We start from the raw sequence: 23,544 nt of genomic DNA, 5'->3' as shown, positions 1-23,544 counted from the left end.
AATGGTAGGATTCCCAAATCCCACATGGTCTGCTGGCACCAGCGAGGTAACGGGTTTTGCGGAGGGGTCTTGGGAGATGAAGAAGCTTTAGGAACATCAGGAGTGGGAAGTGGACCAGGCTCAATAGGCACAATCTCCAATGATATGGAAGGAGAAATAGGATCGGATTGCACGATATCCCTCTCGTAAAAAACGACGTCCCTCCTAATGATCACCTTGTTTGTTCGAGGATCGAACAAACGATAGGCTTTTGCTTCAAAGGAATATTCGACAAAAATAAGGAGATCAGCTCCGGGAGTGAACTTTCCTATCTCAAAAAATGCCTCATACAGGGTCTTCTGAAGAAGAGCCGCAGTTGGGCACCAGTTGAGGATGTACACTGAAGTGTTAACAACCTCGACCCAAAGGTGCTAAGGAAGCTCTGCTACGAACAGCATAGAGGTTCCTATGCTCTACGACTCCATTCTGAGAGGAGTTAGTAGAGGTGAGTTGGCGAGAGATGCCATGCTTCAGTAGAAACTCAGAAAATTGGTGGGAGATAAACTCACTACCACTATCACTCCTCATGCAACCAACACGATGACCAATTTGGTTATGAACCAGCAACACCCAAGCAGAAAAATAGGTAAAAGCATCGGACTTATGCTTGAGGAAGTACACCCACATGTATCTAGAATGATCATCCACTATTAAAAAGAAGTACATCGTGCCATTTAAGGCGGCAGTGGATGTTGGTCCACAAAGATCAAAATGAAATCTAAGAGGCTCCTCAGCATGATGTGTGCATTGCTAAGGGAATGGGGTACGGTGCTGCTTTTCGAGCTGACAAGATTTATAGACATCGCAAGCTGGTTTTAGGCAGGGAAGGTCCTCAACCAGCTAACGGCAGGATAACTCATAAAGAGAGTCATAACCAATATGCCCTAAGTGAAAGTGCCAAAGATGCTCATTGTTCGTAGGCTCTCGAGATGTGGCTAATTCTTGGAAGCTAAGGAACATTGAGCTTGTTAGCTTGGTCAGAAAGTGTGTCATGTGGTAAAGGCCATTAGGCTGTGCCTCACTGTGAGCAATCACTAAACCAGTCTGAGAGTCAAGGATCTCGACTGTGGTCACTGTAAAGAAAACTGCTCGCCCCAACTGGCAAAGCTGCTAAACAGATAACAAGTTCACCCCAAACTAGGGGACATGATTTACATTGTCCAGCAAAGCCAGATCCGGAACCTTGTCAGTGGCAAAACTGATGCTACCTTAAGCCTAAATCTTGACCAAGGAGTTGTTTCCTACGCAGACCCACCCGACTGCAGGGGCTCAGGCATGGAAAATGTCCTCTATAGGAGTCATGTGATGTGTAGCTTCACTGTCCACAATCCAAACAGGAGCTGAAGTGCTTGGCTGTGACGAGTGGGCCTCTGCGGTAAGCTCGTTGGGAGGCAACTCACAGATGTGAACAAGACTCGCATTTGTTGTCTCTATGGAGACGATGTGGGCCTCTACAGACCAGTCAGACAAGCCCTCTGGAGTCGAGAACGTCTGATTCTGATTTCCCAAATAAATGCAATAAGCTGAGCATGGAGATGCTGCCACACCAGTGGCACACTAGAACGTCTGATTCTGATTTCCCGAATTCCTTTCAACTATTGCTGTTGAAATCTTTGTTTTGTCCTTTGATTGATTGATCTCAAGGAAGAGGACCAATAATCCATCACTTGAATATAGACCAAGTAGGCAACATTTGTCACTGCAGGGGGTGCTGTTAGTTCTTGCACACATAGATAAACCATTATTGTTAAAATAGTTATTCATGTTGAATGAATTTGAAATGTTGCTAGGTCTGGGTAAAATAGCCATTCATGTTTAATGGATTTCCATATGCTGTTTCAAACTTTTCTGCATCTGGGTAAATTGGTAAGCCTGTAGAAATAGTATGCTTTCTATTAGCTGAGAGCTCTAATTTACATGTTTTAAACCTTCTAACTTCACCCAGCTGCGTAAATGGAATCAACGATGGTTCTCACTGGATCCAACCACTGGCAGGATGGAATATAGGTATGGATTGTCTTGACCTGGCTTCTTTAAACTATGCTGTCTCTTGTATACTCTGCTGAAGTTATCCCTTGTTTGTGCCACAAGGATTGAGAGGGGTGACCTTGTACCTAAGGGTCTGATCAATTTTGATGCAAGCAGTACAATTCTTGTCTCTCCAATAAACTTTCAGTAAGCTTTTTCAATTTAAAGTGGATTATTCTGCTTGATTTTGATGCCAAACATAAGGTCTCTATATCTTAATTAAAGCTGTGAAGTTTTGGTTATCAGCTTAACTCATTAAATTGGATGATATCTCATCAAGTGCCATTTTGTCCAGGGGATTACCAAAGTATGATGGTTGCTGCATCTGTATCCTGACTGCTGGCTTTATGATGCCTCTCTTTAGAACCACAATGGATACTCATAGTTTTGTTTACCATTGACCTGATGCTGTATTAGACATTCAAACATTGGCAAAAAAGGAATTCTTTCTATGTGCAGAAACACCTGGTGCTGCCCGTGCTTGGGTTTCAACACTTCAGTAAGCTCTGTGACCCTGCTCTTTGTGTTTTCTTGTTTGAATGTAGTGATTATCTAGCTATTTTCAAACCTGGTGTAAGGAAGGTTGTGCCTTCTTCCTAAAGGAGGCATTAATCAGGTAAAGTTTTTTGGAGTGTCAAAAGGAGTGCACCTCATTTATGATGTGACCACAAGGTCATTGGCTGGTAACACATTTGCACACGTCTTTTCTGGTTGAACCATTGTTCTTTTTTTACTACAAGCAGGATCCCAAGGAAAGTAAACGCTCAAAGAATGTTTGAAGCGGTGGGAAAACACCATAAACTGGCATCAATAAATTCCTTATAACTAGAAATTCATAGAGTGATTGCTCATAGCAATCAACTATCCAGGGAGTTGGGGTGATTAGTCAGCAAACTTTGCTGGCGAGCATGTTATTTATATGAATAATCCAAGATCTCTGCATATCATATTTAAGTCTAAGCAAACTTCCAATTTATTCTTTTACCTCTGAAATGCATGCCCGCAGGAAGTACCCCACATCATCAACAGCATTCTGCACATATCTGATGCCTGAATACCATTGAAAGTACACCTTTCTGGTCTATGGACAGCTAGACTCAACTGATTGCTTTGCAATCTCTTTGAGTTTTGCTCTGAAGGGAGAGAAGACTTGTTTCCAAACCTCAAATCTCTTTGAGTTTCACTCTAAAGGGAGAGAGTACTTGTTTCCAAACCCCAAATTAATTTGTAGCTTGTCAGCAGCCAGGTATTTCTCCTTCAAATGCACCAATCAGTGGGTAATAGTCCAAAGATAATAAGTATGGATTCATGGAGACACACATATCTGCTAGCAAGATTGTTCATGTATGTACATAATTCAAGAAATGAGTGTTTTTCTGAGCCAAAACATGATAAGATAGTTGAGATCCCGTACATTTTTTATGAGCTGACCTTGGAATGAAACAAATGAATGGCCTTCTTGTTTGGGTTTGTCTGCTGAAGCATTGTTATTGCCACAAGCTAACTGAATCTGGCTTGTTTGCTCTTTAGTTTTGATAAGGAAGATAGAGCTAATTTCTATTAGTCGAGTTTGATTGACATTTATTGGAGAATCCATGCTCGGGTAAGGCAAACCTTCGGTTTATTCCTTTACCTCTGAGGTGCAAGCCTGAGGGAAGGACCCAACATCATCAACAGCATCCTGCACATATCTGATACCTGAACACAATTGAAACTAGACCTTTCTGGTCTATGGACAGCCAGACACCGCTGATTGCTTCACAATCTCTTTTAGGTTTTCTCTAAAGGGGAGAGGACTTGTTTCCAAACCCCAAATTAATACGGTATGGGCAGCCATGTGTATTTCCTTCAAACGCACCAATCAGTGGGTAATTTTCCAAAGATAAGCAGTAGGACATGGAGGAATGATGATGAAATCATGCCGTTCACAAACAGCAGTGAATGCAGGCTGTGGCAGCACCAAAACAGAGTTCACAGCAGTCCGAATGTGATGGCAGCAGCTGGCAAACCTTCAGAAGGGTAGGAGATGATATAGAATGGCTGGGTGACCCCTCTAGAAGCTGGGCGAAGCAGGCTGAAGGCTGGTGACAGCAGGGTGCAACTCTAGAAGGGTTTGCAAAGCAATGTGGAGGCTGGGTGTTGCAGTAGACAGGCTGGCTCAGACTTCCTTCAAGCTGGTGATGATCTCCAGGTGGGTATGGGCAGCAAGAGGATGAAGGCTGGCTGGCAGGAATGATGAAGGATGGGATGGGATGCCCACAACAGTGTTCATCATAGAGGATTTTTGTGCACTTGTCCTATTGTTAGAAAATAAAGCCTTTTATTTTTGGAAATTGCTTTTTAACATCTTTTGGGGCGTTTAAAGGAGAATAAATTAGGCATTAATGCATGAAAATTTTAGGTTAATGCATGCCTTAGTTTTAGTGGCTCAACACCAGCTCTTGTGTCTGATACTTACCCTATGTACGAATAGCCTCTAAAAGGTTGGATACCAAGATAAGCTCTCTCTCTCTCTCTCTCTGGGCCTCATTACCAATAGGTGTCCATGTATCTTAAGGCATCAAAGCTTTTTTTTGGAATTTAATTTTAATTTGATAGAATGTAGCTTGACGGGTTTATGAAAATTTCAACTAGTCTTGGAAGGTTATAATAGCTTTTTATAAACAGGGCTGCACAACTGGTGTTAAAGGCTCACAAGGAGGCTGTCAACTCATTGGGTGGGAGCGGATCATCAAAGCTTGGAACTGTCGCTGCTATTGTAGCTGCAGCAAACGCAACTGCAAAAGAAGCAGCGAAGGAGATTGCCACTGCAATGCAGGCATCAAAAGCATCAGCTTTGGGCTTGAACAATTCCCATGAAAATGATGGATGTATGGATAACCTCAGCATTATGAAGGTTTGATCAAGTCACAAAATGATCTCAAGCAGCTAGGTTTTATTTGTTCATGCATTCTATAGTTATTCCCAACACTTAATTTTCACTAAATGGTTCAGGAAACTCTTAGAGTGAAGGATGATGAGCTACATCAAATGGCAAAGGATATGCGGGCTAGGGATGCTACAATCAAGGAGCTGGCTGAGAGACTCAGTGAAACTGCAGAGGCAGCAGAAGCTGCAGCATCTGCTGCTCATATCATGGACAAGGAACGTAAAGCAGTCAGAACAGAAATAGCAAAGTTGCGAAGGGAATTAGATGAGAAGCTCCGAGCAAGTGCTCTTGAAGTAAGTTGTTTAAGAGTGACAGTTCTGCAAATGACATTTGTGTTGGGTATGTTGGAACCTTTGCAATAAGGGTTATTATCATGATTCTTGCCAAGAATAAGTTAGCTGTTAAGCAAAATATTTTTGTGCTCCTGAATACATGTTTCTTGCTGATGGCTTCGTGACATTAGAACTCCATGGGTGAATAAAGTAGAAAGCAGATTGAGAATGGACACAAGACCAAGAGGTGAGTAGAAACCTGAACATAGTGTTCCAGGTTCCTATAGGTCCAATGTGTCTTGTGTGTTTTGACTGACACAAATATCACTCAAATTTATCACTGCACTGTATGGGCATGGAAGTCAGAATACCCTATGTGTTTTTGGTTCAAAAGTTCGTTGGACTGTAATGTGAAAATAAAAGTCAGTGGACTGTATTTGTGATCTTCAAATCTGAAAACAACAGATAATTTGCACTGTGCTTCTGATCTCTCAAATGTGAAAACAAAAGTTAGTTTGTACTGTACATATGATCTTCAAATGGTGAGTAATATTTGGGTACTGGAGGGCATTGAAAGAAATGGCTTTTGGAAAACATGTAAAACCGAAGAGAGGCTTGATTGGCTTTACAAAAAGAAAGAGAGAGATTAGCAAGTATTTTTTCCTTAGGCTGCTCATGCATTTTAATTTGGTCTTATTAAGAGAATTTACATATCCTAGTGCAGTTTCCACACCATCCTAAACATATATTCCAGGTAATCCATCCACGACTTGTACTAAACAACATTGTGTTGAATGGTAGAGTCCAAGTGGAAGCGCACAAGCGGAAGCAAGAGCAAAGAAAGAGCTATGGCGGATGGAGAGAGAGAGAGAGAGAGAGAGAGAGAGAGAGAGAGAGAGAGTATATGTTGGAACTCCAACTGTCACAATGTGTGACCGGCCTTTTCTTATTTAAGTGTCATTGAAAGAATAAAGAATGAAGTGATAGTGATGGACACCCCTACCTGTAGTGTATAGGTGTGTGGGTACTATTAGTGTAATGAATATACAGGCGGTTAGGCATAAGTGCCTTTACCCTCAAATGCCTCTCACTTAAAGGTGAATGTGTCCCTAGTGAGGAGAGAACAAGAAAAATGTAACAAAGTACAAATGTATATAAAGTACAACAGAATGAGGAATAGACGTCATCTCATCCTACGCTCATCATCTTCCTAAGGAAGGAAAAATGTTATGTTGAGAGACTTTTAGTGAGTAGATATGCAGGATTCTCATCAATTGAGATCTTGGCAAGCTTAGCAGACTTGTTCTCTACAACCTTCCTGCTGAATTGATAGCACACCTCAATGTGCTTTGTCTTTGCATGGAATTCTTGGCCAACTGAATAGCACTCATAGAATTTGAATGCAGTGTAGGGACCACATCAGTAATATCAAGGTCTTTCATCAGGTGATCTAACTAGAGAGCCTCCTTGCAAGCCGTAGTGGTTGTAACATAGTTGTGCATTTTTGCACCGTGGACATCCAAGAAATAACACCTCCAATAAAAAGAGACGGACTTCTATTGTCTACCTATTTTGCATAAGTTAGTGTACCCCATGACTCTTGTATTTTGGCCACCATAACATATGTACATATTTGCAGTGCCTTTAAGGTACCTTATGATACCCTTCACGACATTCCAATACTGCCTGCCAGGCATAGCCATATAGCGTGCCACAATTCCCACTACAAATGCTATGATAGGACGAGTGGCTATTATGGCATCCATCAATCTGCCCACTCTAGATGCATAAGGGATCTTGGTCATCTTGGCCTTCTACTCATCAAACTACAAACAATCGGTTTGAGTAATTTTCACATGAGAAGGTAAAGGACAGCCAATAGACTTAACATCCTGCATATGAAACCACTCAAGGACCTTTTGGATGTACTCTTTCTATAACAAGGAATCCCTTAGAGTGATTGTGAGTAATACGTATCCCAAGAACATGTGAGGTCTGTCCGGTGTCCTTGATCTCAAAGCTCTTCTTGAGCTGACCTTTCAAGGCATCTAGCTCATTGTGAGTACTCCCAACAATTAGCATATCATCCATAGAGTATCAAAATCATAAAGGTGCCATCTTGTATCTTCTTCGTGTATAAACACGGATCCATATCACTACGGGTATATCTTTGCGAATGGATGAAAGTATCGAACTTGTGGTATCATTCCCTAGGTATCTGCTTAAGGCCATAAATATTCTTTCTCAACTTGCATACTAGGTATTTTTTGTCTTTTTCCTCAAAGCCCTTAGGCTACTGCATATAAATCTCATCATGCAAGTTTCCATGTAAGAAAGCTGTCTTGATATCCATCTGATAAAGATCCAAGTTGATGATGGGACCTAAAATGGGCCGGTACTGGCTATAGCACTAGCCGGACCTCTGACATGCACAAGACAATCCCACGGCCTCGTAGTCAGGAGCGTCTACAGGACACATTGCCCTGCCATCGTACGTATATTTTGTGTTTGTATCGTGTTTATAGTCCAACCCTTAATCTTCTTAGACTCCTCAGAGGGAGACTACACACATTTTGGTGTAATTCACCACGTAGAACAACATAGGAGGCACCCCTCGGCTGATTGCCGTGGCTCCACTGCGACCCTCCTACACCTTGGGGATTGGCCCCTCGATGCGTATATCGTTCCAGGAATGTACCAGTCCTCACTTGTCTCCTTGGACCCACCCTCTAGATCTACAGCTTGTCAAGATTGTGGGAGAGAAGAAAGGAGTCTCACTTGTAGCTTTCTTGCTTGCACAATGGGGGAATACACACAAGGGTGGAGGTTGAAAAACAGTTTTCCTCTTCTTAATTGTGTAAGCCAAAAAGAACTCCAGTACAAGGAAATAGAAGAACCCTATATATGGGTCTCAAACCAAACTCAACTAACTAAGGTGGCATACTAACTGAGCCACGAACTAGAGTAGATAAGGATAGCTATCATGTAGCTATTATTCATGGGCGGTGTACCAACCGCATCTGCAACTGACAAGTCGGTGACATAAATGCACAACGGTCACCTTGGCATATCACGAGTGGAGCTCGATATCTCAACACTCCCCCTTGAGCTCAACCCAATTCCTGCACACTAAGCAGGTCTCTGAACTTGCACAGCTTCTCTGCGTCCAATGCCTTCGTGAATATGTCAGCTACTTGATCCTCTGTGCTGACATAAACTAGATCAATAAGACCTAGTAAAACCCTCTCCCGCACATAGTGATAATGCACCTCAATGTGCTTTGTTCTAGCATGATAGACTGGGTTATTTGCCAAGTGTATACTACTCACGTTGTCACAATAAATGACAACTGGCCCATCTGTAGGCTGATGCATATCATAAAGTAGCTTATGCAACCAAGCTACCTCACATGCAGCCATTGCTGCACCCCTGTACTCAGCCTCTGTGCTCGACAAGGCAACTGTAGGTTGTTTCTTGCTGCTCCAAGTGACTGCAGCACTCCCAAAAGAGAACACATATCCACTGGTAGATCGTCTATCAGAAATACTACCAGCCCAATCAGCATCAGTGTATCCATGCAACTGTATCTGAACCCCAGTCTCATAAAATAGTCCATACTGCAATGTGGACTTCACATACCTGAGTATGCGTCTAGCCGCATCCAAATGTGGTTTCCTTGGAGCCTGCATAAACTGACTTACCAATCCAACAGCATAGCTCAAATTTGGCCTGGTAATAGTCATATAAATCAAGCTTCCTACTATGCGTCTGTACATAGTAGGGTCTTCTAGAAGCTCACCTGCATCTGCGCTCAGCTTCACATTCTGCTCCAAAGGAACTGAAATAGGCTTACAGCCTGTCATCCCATATTTGGACAGCATGTCCAATCCATACTGCCTCTGCAAGAGCTGTATCCCACTTGGTGATCTAATCACCTCAATGCCCAAGAAATAACGCAGCTCTCTCAAATCCTTCATCTCAAACTTCTGCTTCAATAGCATTTTCACATGAAGGATATCTTCATCACTGTCACCTGTCATAATCAAATCATCAACATAAATGACAAGTAGCATAATACATTTCTCTGTTTTTCTCACATAAAGTGAGAAATTTGCCTTGGAAATCTGAAAGCCAATAGTGACAAGATACTGTCCTATCTTGTCAGACCATGCTCTAGGTGCTTGCTTCAAGCCATACAAGGCTTTCTTCAACCTGCAAACAAACTCAGGATGAACAATATGCACATAACCTAGTGGTTGCTCCATATAGACCTCTTCTTGCAAATCACCATGCAAGAAGGTATTCTTTACGTCTATCTAATGTAAAGACCATCCCTTTGATGCAGCCATAGCAATGACTACTCTTACGGTTGCCATCCTTGCAATCGGACTGAATGTTTCTTCATAGTCAATGCCATATGTTTGTGCATACCCCTTGACTACTAATCTTGCCTTGTATCTGTTCACAGAACCATCTGCATTGTGCTTCACCTTATAAACCCACTTACAGCCAATTGCATTCTTACCTTTAGGCAAAGGTACCAATTCCCATGTAGCATTTGCTTCCAAGGCATCCATTTCTTCATCCATGGCTTTCTCCCATTTTTCTTTTCCCATGGCTTGCTCAAAAGAAGTGGGTTCTGGTTCCTGTATCACTTTGACCATATATGCATAGTGAATGGCTGTAAATCCATCATATTTCAGTCTATCCACAGGATACTTAGCTCTCGTAGACCTGCGCAAAATAGGTTCACTCCCAGGTGCTTTCAAAACATCCCTGGTCTTCCTTACTCCAGGTGTAACAATAGAAGGAATACCCAACTCATCATCAATGCTCTGTTCTGAGCCACTGGATTTACCATCCATATAAGAGTGACTTGCATTCACATCAAACATGGGCTGATCAACCTTCTCTTTTCCTTTTCGTGATACCTGCATACCACTATCTGCATTGCTTTGAGAAGATTCTCCTAATCTCAATCTACCTGTCCATGGCGAAGAATGTGAACCACTGCTAGAGGACGCTCCAGGTCCACTAATATTTTGTGACTGCTGCTGTGAATTCTGTGCAGCATTACCATTTTGTGCATCTACATCATCAATCACATTTACTGGTTTATACCAGCTACTCATCTCATAAAAAACATCTCTGCTCACTGTAAACTTACGAGTAGAAGGGTTATAGCATCTATACTCTTTTTGCTGCAGAGAGTAACCAATAAAGATGCACTTCTCAGCTTTTGGATCCAACTTGGATCTCAACTCATCTGGCACATGTACATAGGCAATGCAACAAAAAATTTTCAAATGAGAAATATCTGGTTTCTTACGAGTATACCTCTTCTCTGGAGTCATCCCACGTATTGCTGCAGTGGGAGTCCTGTTCATTATGTAGATTGCTGTAGCAACTGCCTCAGCCCAATAAAAATGTGGCAGGTCTTTTTCATTGAGCATGGCACGAGATACCTCTTCAATATGCCTGTTTTTTCTTTCTGCAATTCCATTTTATTGTGGGGTATGACTACATGAATATTGCTGCTTTATGCCATGCTCCTGCAAGAACCTTGCAAACTCATTTGAGAGGTACTCTCCCTCTCCATCTGACCTTAGGCATTTTATTTGCAAGCCTGTTTCTTTTTTAACCATAGCTTTAAGAGTTTTGAAATACCCAAAAACTTTACTTTTCTTTTTCATAAAATATACCCAAACTTTTCTGCTATAGTCATCAATAAAAGTGACAAAATAATGACAGCCTCCAAGAGATGCAGCTTTAGTAATCCACACATCAGAGTGGATTAATTCCAATGGCTTCTCACTCTCTTGAACATGTCTAGGAAATGGTTTCCTTGCCTGTTTTCCAAATTGGCAGGCTTCACATACCTTATGCATTTCTGCAATCTTGAATTTAGGCAATCCTGCAACAATATTTTGGGCTTGCATTGATTTAAGTCGCTGTACATTAACATGACCAATGCGTTTATGCCAGATATCAATATCTACAACTACACCGGTCCCATGTGCAAACATTGTTGCACTCAATTCAGACATGTCTGCATCCAACGTAAACATTCTGCCCTTCTTATTTCCTTTTGCTATCAAGCGACCGCCCTTCTTATTTCCTTTTGCTATCAAGCGACCTTTATTTTTCATATCCTGAACAAAGCATCCATGAGGATTAAATCTGACCTGCAAGCCCTGCTCAACCATTTGACCAACAGAAACCAGATTCTTGGTGATATTCGGGACATGAAATACATCGGACAGGTATTTCTTTTTCCCATCCTGCATAGACAAAGTAATTTTTCCAATCTGCACAATAGGATGTGTAGTATCATCACCAGTCTCCACAAATCCTGGTTTTTTCATTTTCCTTGCATCCTCCATCCATTCTGCATGACCTGCCATGTGGTTTGATGCACCTGAGTCAACATACCATACATCATTGCTTTCTTCTGCACTTGTCACAAAATTGTTCATGTGCTGCACCATAAACAAATACTCATTTCTGTCATCACCCTGTCTACTAGAAGATGCATAATTTCCTTGTTGCAGTTTTCCATTCATGATGTCATTCTGCTTTTTATAGCAGTCTTTAGCCATATGACCCATTTTACCACAGTAGTAGCATTCAACATTACTGTTTGCATTTTGGCCTCTTTGCCATCCACCACGACCTCTTTGGCTCCCCCTGCCTCTAGAGTTACCACGTCCTCCTCCATAGGATTGGTTTTCTTGAGTTTGCTGCATATTCTGATTTCTACCACGGCCTCCAAATCGACCTCCTCTACCTCTGCCTCTGCCTCTACCTCTTCCAGCATTTGAGTAGAAGACAGCTTCTTTTGAAGTTCCTCCTGAAGAAGATGCATCACCATTTCTCTGCTCCTAAAAAATTAGAAGAGCAATTAACTCCTCAAAATCAGGAAATCTTTCACGGACGGAAATGGATGTTCGGAACTGTGCATAATTCTTTCCTAGACCATTTAAGGTCACAGAAACTAAATCATCATCTTCCACTGGCGACCCAATGGAAGCAAGTGCATCTGCAATCTTCTTCACCTTCATGTGGTAGTCATTGATGCTCATATTTTCTCTTTGCACATTATGCAGCTCTTGCTTGAGCTGCATTTTCCTGGCTTGCGTATTTGTGCTATACATTTTTGACGAAGTATCCCATGTCTCCTTTGGCGTACTTGCATCTTGAATATGCACAATCATAGAGTCTGAAATGCTGATAGACAGCCAATACATAACTTTCCTGGCTCTCTCATGCCATGCTTTAAATGCCTGCATTTGCTGTTGATTGGGAACATCAGGAAGAACTGGTTTTTTTTCATTTCCTGCAACAAATTCCCAATATCCTTTTCCCATAAGGAAATTCGTCATTCTAAACTTCCATGCTTGGAATTTGTTCTTGTCAAGCTTTTCAGTGACAATCTGTGAGAGAGAATCAGACGCCATTACAGAACACTGCAAAAAATTCTGTCACTGCGAAGAACACAGCTTCAGCCTCACAAAGGCAAACCTGCAAAACTGACAAAAGTGGTATTTGACCACATAGTCACTTCCTAGTGACGATTTTGCATCAACAGGCAACAAGGATGATTCTGTAACTCCCAATGTCTCTGCGCACAAGCATACGATGCAATTTCTACAGTAACTTTTCACCGACCTGTAGAACAGTGGCTGCACAGCATAAAACTGGGTCTTTTCCTGAGTGCGTGCAGAAAACTTCCGCCTCCAAAACATGCCCCGAAATGGCCTCAAATAAAAAAAACAGGGTCGCCATGGGCCAGAGCCCTCTCCCGCAGCATATACTGCCTCTTGCTTCACCGCGAAGGGTGTCTCAACCTGAGACAATGCACTCTTGCAATTTCTGACTGTGCTACCTGCAGAGATCTGCTCCCAAAACAGAAAATGAAAGCAACACTGCTCCTCTTACCAGAACACCACGAGCTTGGCTTGCTTTCTTGAGCTCCTTACCACGAACAAGGCTCTGATACCATATCAAGATTGTGGGAGAGAAGAAATGAGTCTCACTTGTAGCTTTCTTGCTTGCACAATGGGGGAATACACACAAGGGTGGAGGCTAAAAAACGGTTTTCCTCTTCTTAATTGTGTATGCCAAAAAGAACTCTAGTACAAGGAAATAGAAGAACCCTATATATGGGTCTCAAACCAAACTCAACTAACTAAGGTGACATACTAACTGAGCCATGAACTAGAGTAGATAATGATAGCTATCATGTAGCTATTATTCATGGGCGGTGTACCAACCGCATCTGCAACTGACAAGTCGGTGACATAAATGCACAACGGTCACCCTGGCATATCACGAGTGGAGCTCGATATCTCAACACAGCTTGGGTGTCTTACTCTCTCCAGCGTGGGTCATTTATACTTCAACCAATTGTTATGCATGCCAGGAATAGATACCATGCGTATGATTCATGCAATGGTGTATGCTTTATTGTACACAAACAATTATGGTTTAAAATCAGTCTTTGTGTCGTGCAAAAACAGCCCTTTCAATGGATTTCTGCTAATACGCAATGCTTCGTTGTAGGAATCAAGCACCAAGGCGAACCTCGTGCTGCTAGATCCATTATTTCCAAATAAACCGCATCCTAAATGTTATATGTAAAGAGAACAATCAGACTTTGTATTATTTCAGCACTTAAACTATTGTATAGCATCATCCTCCCCCTCATCGTTTAAATTTTGTTGCGGTGCATAGGTGTAGAGGTTCTTTTAGGTCATTTTTTGTATGTAAAAGCAATAAATACGCACTTTAACACAAAGGACAAGGGCCAAGTTGAGGCTTAACCTCATGCTTTAGCCCCATCAGACATTCACATACATAGATCTCATTTTTCCATTTTTTAAAAACGCAAGAAACCCATTTTTTTCATTTTTTCTATTTATTTTTTAATAGAAAATAGGCATTTTCTGGTTTTTTCTTGATGACTGATCATTGGGACTGAAACTCAACATTTTTCCTTATTTTATCCCATGTCCACTCATTTTTCCTCACTCAAAATCAAAGAAACTATCAATTTTCATCAAAATTAGTGGTTTTTCAAGTTTTGAAATTCTATAATTGCAGTAAATCAATACGGGTTTTGCATAACAGTAATTGCAGTCCCCAAACATAATGCAAGGAACATTCAAATGAAATTTCAGCCCATGTGCACACCATTTAGACCATGAACGATAAAAAACAAGCAAAATTCTTTTATAAAATAGAACATGCCCTCTTTTTGCGTGTTTCGGGTTTTTTGAATATTTAATTTGAACTGTGTATCGACCAACTAGCCATGGATTTCAGCATAGATCTTCAACCTTCAGTCTCCTCAACCTCTTGGAACAATCTGATGTCTCCCGGACAAGCCCCCATCTCCTGATTCTCTTCTTGATTCTTGCCACATGAAGTGCCTCTATTCAAGAGAGAGAAAGATAGATCTGCATCTCCACAACCGGGTAGCCATTTCACGCGTAGAGACAAGCGATAGGGAGCGAAGATAGAATGTAGATCAGGTATCAAGTCAGTTGGGGGGGTTGCTTTTAGGCTCTTCAAACCCCCTCTTGAGCAAACGTGGCCATGGTGCCTTCATCCTCTGCTCACGCCGAAAAAAACAGCCCGCCCATCCCCCCCCCCCCCCCAAATTCGTTTTTTTTGGGCTCCCAAAGGGAGTTTTCAAAAGTCATGACTTTTGGGCCCCCTAAATCCTATTTATAGTTGGCCTTTGGCCCTTCGCCTTCCGGGCATTCCCATTTCCTCGTCCGGTGTCCAAATTGAAGTCTGAAAAGTCCTGAAGTTCTAGAAGAGGATTTTCTCTTCTTGCCCTTGTTGTCCTTCGTAGGAGTGTTCAAAAACTGAGTAAGCTGAGGATCTTTTGCCAATTCAGCAAAGATATTGGTTGATGCCCTCATTCGATTCTTGAATGCATCATCGAATTTCATTTCCCCTTGTTGATCACCATCCTCTTTCTGCATTGAGGGTCTAACATCTTAGCCTTCAGTCACATTTTCAGCATATTGTCCATGATTCGTGCCTTGTCCAAGATCAAGCATTGCATTTCCTTCTTCCCCATGTGAATGTGCATCATGAGAGGCATCATTATTGCTTGATTGCATCCCACTGTATGAAGACATCTTGCTGTAATTTCTCAGTTGAGCATAAAGATCAATACTAGCACAAAGCTTTGGCTTGCAATTAGGTGCCTTGGGCCTACCAAATCAAGAGATTTGATGTATCCCGGCAATGAAACCTTGAAACCAGCCTTCCTTCTTGGAATGGGTGGTGATAACCTGATTTAAGAGTTAATTACAGCAATAAATAAATGCACTAAAATGAAATATACACTTTACCATAACATTCTTGGACAGTAGACACCCTGTTGGCCCCAAAATTGGCGCCCCTTGTAGTATTTCTTTAGCTTTCATTCAATTGGAAGGAGTACAACTTGAGATTCTTCAATCTCCTCGTGCTAACCAATTGCTCTTGCTGTCATAAATGACCAGCAAGCCTTTGGGTCATTTGCCCCTTGATTCACCCAGGACTTCTTCTCCAATTTGACCCTTGGTTGGCCAAATGCTGCCCCAAATCAATTTAGGATGGGCTGGCTTCTGAAATCCCTTGATAATCTTCAATTATCAGTTGCTGATTTCAGTACCTTGAGCCTTCAATCTTTGGCACGGATCCCAAGGTGGCTGCTAAACCCTAATTTCTGTTGTAAATTAGGGTTTACTGCAGAAATTACAGATCAGCCCACCAAAAATGACTGAAATCTCCTCCAAATGGCTGAGAATGACTGAGCATAGGCTGAAGGAGATGAGTGAATGCTGTAAAGAGAGAAAATTCTGAGATTTGTCGCGAAGAATTGATCAAAATCAGCTGCTGCCCTGCTGTACCAGCCCCAAACGGATGCAGCAACAACAATAGGAGCATCAGAGACTGTGATCTTCAGGAGAAAGTTCATCAGCAGCAATTGCCAGCTTCCCAAGGTCAAGAATTTGCAATCTCCATCACCAAAATGGTCTCCAATGGCTGGGAAATGGCCCCAAAAGCTGGCAGCAACAGTCCAACACCTCTTTCCTACAGCTCCAAAATGAAAAAAAACGAGATTTCCCTCTCCCTTCAGCTCTATTTAGCCTTTCCCCCACTTGCATGGGAAAGTTTTGCCAAGTGGTAGGTTTCTTAGTCCATTTTCAGCAATTTTCAGCCATTTAATTAATTTTCAGAATTAATTAATTCTGAAAATTAATTCAATCCTTAATCCATGCCCAGAAAATTGACCTTGCCCATCTAAAAATTGATTGGCTAGGCCATTTGCAATCCAAAGTGGTCCCATGCATTAATTGACCCTTGGACAAGCATTAATCCATTAATTAATGCCTAGTCCTAGTGTCACCACTGACACCTAATGACCAATTAATGGTCCTAGGGGCAAACTAACACCAAAATTCACCTAGAATCTAACAAGTGTAACTTGTTACAACTTATGCCTTTGACACCCAACTTTTTCACAGGGTCCTTTGGCCTTTAACTGTGAAAAAGTAGCTTGGACCTCACATGTGCATCTTTTAATTGCACATTTGATTAATCCTTTAATCAAATGTCAATTAAACATAAGCAAAGCATCAAATTTTCACGTCCTCGTGGCACAAACCAGCTCATATAGATCCCTTCTTGGAAGAAGGCAGATATACGGAAATGCGCTCCATTCCAAGGTGAAAAATAGGGCTCTCAGCCCTAAACTAAATGCATCAAGTTGTGACCCATACCTCCTGCATATATAGCAAGAGGCGTACACATGACATGTCGTCTGATCAACCTATGGGTCCAGGATAATAATGGTAGATGGGTCTCGGCCACTCTTTGCATTACCCATATGAACCATCTCCTGTCATATAACGCGTGGTATGATAATATTCCCCACAAGCGACCAGGTCCCGTCTCGTTATCAAGAGCGATATCCGGACTAGGACCACAGTTGAAGAAGAGGTCTTGTTCATAAGCAAATTTGCTAAGGAATCCGCAAACTGATTCCAATAACGTGAAATCAGCTGAAGAGATATGCTCTCAAATTCATCAAGCAGGGTTATAGCAGTTCGATGATACATACGAAGGATGGGATTCCGGACTGTATATGTCCCATTAAGTTGATTTAAGATCAGCTGGGAATCCCCCTTTACTAACAACGGCCGAATACCACCTTTCTTGGCAATATTGAGTCCCATAATCAAGGCTTTATACTTTGCCATGTTGTTAGTGAATCCTACCCTGAGATAAACAGCTAATTTCATTGCAACCCTACGTGGGGGATCTCGGATAACTACTCCAATACTCCCTTTTCTATTAGGCTCCCGGGACGCTCCATCAAAGTATAACGTATACGCCCATAATGGGTTTACCCAGCCAGCCATCAAGAACTCCCCTATTCTAATTATGATAGTCAAAATTCAACATATTTAGAGGATGAACTAACGGCCCCATCCCACCTTCTTCATTAAACTCAACAGGGATGCTTGCCAAAATTTGTAAACAGTGATGGCAGAAAACTTTGATCTCCCATACAAAGGTACCGTCTTCTTGGTCAATCACTTTGTATCATTTGCTCCACCAAATAAGCTTCCCCTGATGATATCTTTGCTCGAGATATGGGTGCTCCAGATAAGGGATTAACTGCCCCATCATCTAGTTTAAGCTCTCTTGCAGGTCTTAAATCAACCCTAGCATAGACCTGCAATGCATTTAGCGCGTTAGCATATTCAGAAATAATAGGGTTTAATCTTATTAAGATTAACCTTATTCTTAAATTCCACTCCCTGTAGATCAGCTAATAAAGTTGTGGACTTATTTTTACCTAACCGAACTATCTTGTAAGGGCCATCCCATCTAGGTTCTAGCTTTCTTGGAAATAGTTCCCTATGTGCATCGTAGTATAGAACCAACTGCCCTTCCTTAAAGGTATATTTCTTTGCTTTTAGATCATGCAACCGCTTCATCCGACATTTAGCCACCTCCTAGTGCAACAGACTCTGCAATTTAAGTTTATCCAAGTGGGCTATAGTCGTAAACCGCTGAAATAGGGCATCTTCATCACCCAAGGAATGATTGATTGCGAATCTAATGGTCGGCAACTCAATTTCTAAGGGCAAGACACACTCCTCTCCATACACTAGCTTGAACGGGGTATAGCCAGTGGCTTGCTTAAACGTCGTATTATATGCCCAAACTGCCACATATAATTTTGTATCCGAGTTCTGCTTCTTTTCGGAGACTATCTTGGATAAGATACCCACCAGTTGCTTATTGGTACTTTTAACTTGTCCATTTGCTTGTGGATTATAGGGGGTCGTCTTATTATTCTTAATTTTCCATGCTTTAGTCAGGCTTTTAATCACCTTGTTCAAAAAATGGGTTCCAAGATTCGGACCAAAACTGCAGATGATCTGCTCAAGTAGGAAACTGACAGTCTCTTTTGCATTGTCCTGCCTCGTCGCTCTTCTCCTACAGAGCCTCTACAGAGGCCGAGGCAGAGCCTCCAGAAGATGAGAATGAAACTGATGAGGAAGAAAATGAAGTAGGCTATGGAAGTGCAGATGAAGAATTTCCTCTGATAGAGGATGATCTGGTTGACGTCCCTACAGAGACCTCAGAGGCTGAATATCTCAGGATACTGGATGGAATGATCAAGATATTCAAGACGCCAAGGATTGACAGAAGGCATATGCCAATCAACGAAGGCAAGAATGCATTTTTTCAGGGTACCAAAATAATTATTAGATTAATTTTCAGTATTTAAAGATTGAAAATTAATATTTAATTATGGATAATGTTGGAAAAACCATTTGGGAAGGCTGCCACTTATAAAAAATGCCCATGCAAGACTGAAAAGTGCCTTTAGAGGCTGAAGAGAGGCATTTTAGTAGATTTAGCCTGCAAGAGAGAGGGAGGAGATGCTGCTGGTTTGATTTGCAGCCATTGGAGGATCTTCTGAGGCAGCCAGGGGCAGGAGAAGACCAATCAACAGTAGGTGAGAATATCTACAGACTGTTGAGACACGGCAGCAACAGTGAATGATTGATTTTCTTTAGTTCTTACAAGTTGTTGAGACAGGGCAGTTGCAGTAATTGACAGATTTTCTTCAGTTCTTTGCGAAGAAAGTCTGTATTTTCTCTCTCCTAAGCATTCTCTCTCATTTCCTAGCCTTGCTCTGAAGATCATAGCATTGAGATCACTAGAGGCTGAGAGATTTCAGATTTCTCTGCTCTAAACCCTAATCTATAGCAGAAATTAGGGTTTAGGAGCAGCCTCCGGAAGCGTGCCAGAAATTGGAAGCTCCAAGACTTGGATTCAACAAGGTTGAAGCTATTTTCAGTCAAATTCAAGTGAAGGGACCAAAAAATCAATGAATTTGGGGCATTTTCCATCTCCATCAAAGCGAGTGAAGGCCAATTGACTGCCCGAATCAAGGGGCAAATCATATTGAAGACTTGTTGGTCATTTTGGATAGCAAGGGGAGTTGGAATACCAAAAGGGATTGGGAGAATCCCATTGAACTCAACTTCTTTTTCAATTAAGTTAAATAAATACTAAAAGGGGCGCCAATTTTGGGACCAACAGGGTGTCCAATGTCCAAGATTATATGGTAAAGTGTGCATTTCAGTTTTGTGAATTTGTTAATTGCTGTAAATAGTGCTTAATTAGGTTATTTACCACCCTATTCGAGGAGGAAGGCTGGTTACATCTCCAGTACACATCGGACACTTCAAATTGGTATCAGAGCATCGGTTATTGCAAGCGCTCTTCCCAGAGTCTGTTCGAGTTGTGTCAACTTGTCCCATGCAGTTGTCTCAGGTGTAGGTTGCAAGTCGTGCAGGGTGCAGGTTGCAGGTCACTAGGAGTAGTTGGCAAGCCAGATGTAGGTCGTAGGTCAAGTGATGGCTCGGGCGATAGCTTTTTGGTTGGCACAGGTTGAGTGCAGGTCACACGTAGTGGGTTGGCAGTCAGGTGACGGCTTTGGTGACAGTTTCCAGGTCAGCGTAGGTCATGCGTAGCAGGTCGATGTTTCACGTGTTTTTTGTCTTGATAAAAATCATGTTTTCACAAGTCAAGCAATAGCTCAAGCGACAGCTTTCTAGTTAATGCAGGTCATGTGCAGCAGGTTGGCAAACAACAGTTTCGAGGTTAGCGCAGGTCACGTATAGTAGCTCGATAGTTCACGTTTTTTTCTCTTGATAAAAAGCATGTTTTTTGTCAAAAGTTTGTCCTTTGGCAAATTTTTGTGGGCTGTCACGCGCAGGTAAGCACAAATTGACGAATCTCAAAGATTGTGCATGCATTTACTTCTGGAATTTTGGGCTTCTAAAGTATACTCGGAGATTTTACTTGGCTGAGTAAAACTTGTGAAATTTGTACACATTCGGGTGTCAAAAACTGGGGCTTTTCATGTATTTGTGGAAATTTCATAGTGACAAGAACAATTTCTTTAAAATTTGGGACATTGACCCTGCACAATTTGGGGCTTTTGCAAAATTGCAAAGTTTGTGTCAAATTTGGTCTTGATATGCACTTGCAGTACAATTTCTATGCAACTTGAGCACATTGGACCCCTGTCAAATTTGGGGCTTTTGCAAAATTTGTGAAATTTTGGAAAAATTGGATTGTGGAATCTACTCCAAAGTTAAGTTTGATGCAATTTGAGCAGAGAAAATTTGGGGCTTTTGACCGTGCGGGTTAAATTTGTGCTCCTGGATGCATTGGGAGAAGAAATTGCAGCTAAAATTTGGGGCTTTCTCATGCAATTTGATTTATTACGCCATGGCATAGCTGCAATTACTTGTGGTGTGCTGTAGCAAATGTTTTGTGACTTTGAAAATTGATTTGCAGATCTGAAATTTCTGCAATTACTTGGTTTGTCATTGCTGGTTGGTACTTATTTAGTACCTTGGTGATTTGTATGACAGTTGGGCTTACATTTGTTGACATTTGAGCCATTTTTGGGCTGTGAATCATGGCTGGCAGCAAGCAATCTTTTGTACATTAAGAAGCTTGATGGTGCACACAACTTTGCTATATGGCAGAATCAGTGCTATAATGTCTTAGTGTAGAAGAAACAGGTGAAGCCCATCAAAACAAAAGGGATAAAATCAGCAACCATGGATCAAGATGAGTGGGATGAGTTAGATGAGCTTGCACACTCTACCATAGAGCTTTCAGTGTTAGGCACTCTACTATTTAACATAGAGAAATTGAATTCTGCTTATGATATGTGGGAAAGGCTTGAGGAGTTATATGCTAAGAAAAGTGTAGCAAGAAAGGTTTATTGGTTGAAGAGATTGATGGACCTCCGTATGAAGGAAGGTATAGCTATGTCTGTACATTTGAATCAGTTTAACTCTATTTTTAGCTAGCTGATTGGTTTAGAGTTCAACATTGATGAGGAGTTCAAGGGAACATTTTTGCTATGCGCTTTGCTTGAAAATTAACTCTAATGCCATGTTGTTATATTCAGATGTGGAGAGCTCTTTACTCATGAAAGAGCTAAATAGACAATAATTCAGCAAGCAAGTCTTCTAATGCACTGCATATGAGAGGCAAATCCTGGTAGAAAGACAAGTCTGAAAACAAAGCACGCAACAAGTCTCGTGGAAAAAATGTAGAGTGCTATCATTGTGGCAAGAAATGGCACTTCAAGCGGGATTGCTTTAAGTGGAAGAAAGAGAAGGGCAAGGGCAAAAGCATTGATCATAGCAAAGATGAGAAAAATGATAGCCAACATGCAAAGAAGAGCAGTATGAAGATAGAGGAAGTCAATGTAGTGACAATGGCATTGATGTACTCTTTGCTTCTTCTTTTAGTGCATAGTCATTGATTGAGGATTTTGATGATGACATGCACACTTGGATTCTTGGTTTAGGTGTTTCATTCCATGTGACACCATACCATGAGTGGCTTTTTGATTACAGTGGTAGTAGACATGGTGTTGTCCACTTGGGGAACAACTATGCATGTGACATTGCAAGGATTGGCAGTGTGCAGTTGACATTTCAGCATGGTTCAGTGTTTATCCCAGCTTAACAAGAGCTTGATAAGCACGTGGCAGCTAGATGATAAAGGCTATCACACCACTTTTTTGGATGGCAAATGGAAGATATGTAAGGGATCTAGGATTGTTGCTAAAGACTCTAACAATGACACTCTGTATCCATTACATGTATCTAGTATGCGTGAACCATGTTGTCGCCATAATCGAGTAGCCAAGTGTGTCTTTGTGGCATGGCCCGTTGGAATATATGAGTCAAATTGGAACAAAAATGCTTTCTCGTTTGGGTTATTTGCAATGTTTAAGGTATGCTGATTTTGACCATTGTGATTATTGCATATTTGGTAAGCATGCTCAAATGTCACATAAAAAGTCTATTTCATTAAAGTCTCCACCCTCAGAGTTGGTACGTTCAGATGTATGTGAGATGCCAGGATTGTCTCTAGGGGAAAGAAAATATTTTATCACGTTTGTTGATGATGCGATATGCAAAGTATGGGTTTATCCAATGCTTATAAGGACGATGCATCTAACATTAGATAAATTTAAAAAAATCAGGCACTTACTAAGAATATGACTAACAAGACATTAAAGTGTCTTTGCTTTGACAATGGTGGAAAATATGTGTCAAAAGCCTTTCAAGCCTTTTGTGATAGCAAAGGGATAAAGAGGGAGCTCACTGCCCCTTATAATCTGCGCCAAAACAGTGTTGTAGAGTGTATAAATAGGACTATTCAAGAGAAGGTCCATATCATGCTAAGGAATGAATCCTTCCTTACGAATGCATCTAGCACTAGATCCGGGATGACTTGCAACTTGGCAAGATCCCCTATATCCTGGGTCAGGGCGTACCCTATTAACCCAATTGTAGTTTTTTTGTAGTTTTTCTTCTCTCCCTCACGTCTGGCGGCAGCAGCATCTTCACAATCTTTGCCTTCCCTCCCAGAAAGAATTCCACCTTAGCAGTTTGCCTAGTACAAGTAACCTCACAACCATTTGTCAATTCCACAAGCAGGGTGGGTGCTTCTATTGTGGCTATTCCTAATCCTTTTGCACAAGCTGGTGAGATAAAGGAATGTGTACTTCCACAATCAATCAAGGTCTTGAAACTTTTACCTTGATAGTTCGACGATATCTGAATCACCGAGAACTGGCGATTCGGCCCTTTCTTGTGTAGAGCAGCATGGACTGTCGCCCTTTCAAACTCTGCTTCCATGGTCAGATCT

At 41.6% G+C, this 23,544-nt stretch overlaps 1 protein-coding gene across 3 annotated transcripts in view; it reads left to right on the top strand.

Annotated features, from left to right (window-relative positions):
* The window catches only part of SWAP70 (Pleckstrin homology (PH) domain-containing protein), a 78,727-nt gene that overhangs the window by 29,964 nt on the left and 25,219 nt on the right, over nt 1-23,544 (top strand). For all 3 annotated transcript variants that reach the window (XR_015688940.1, XM_087668527.1, XM_087668528.1), the window contains exons 3-8: nt 1,985-2,046; nt 2,131-2,214; nt 2,363-2,394; nt 2,485-2,566; nt 4,735-4,963; nt 5,062-5,289. Coding sequence is in view for 2 of the 3 variants with exons in the window: in XM_087668527.1 (XP_087524653.1) it covers nt 1,985-2,046; nt 2,131-2,214; nt 2,363-2,394; nt 2,485-2,566; nt 4,735-4,963; nt 5,062-5,289 (717 nt within the window). In the remaining variant the exon portion in view is untranslated. The remainder of the gene's footprint in view (nt 1-1,984; nt 2,047-2,130; nt 2,215-2,362; nt 2,395-2,484; nt 2,567-4,734; nt 4,964-5,061; nt 5,290-23,544) is intronic.

The sequence above is a fragment of the Lygodium microphyllum genome, chromosome 26 (genome assembly GCF_053477565.2).
Source record: "Lygodium microphyllum isolate KBCC chromosome 26, Lygodium_microphyllum_v1.1.10, whole genome shotgun sequence".
NCBI lineage: Eukaryota > Viridiplantae > Streptophyta > Polypodiopsida > Schizaeales > Lygodiaceae > Lygodium > Lygodium microphyllum.
This window is presented reverse-complemented; position numbering and strand designations above follow the sequence as displayed.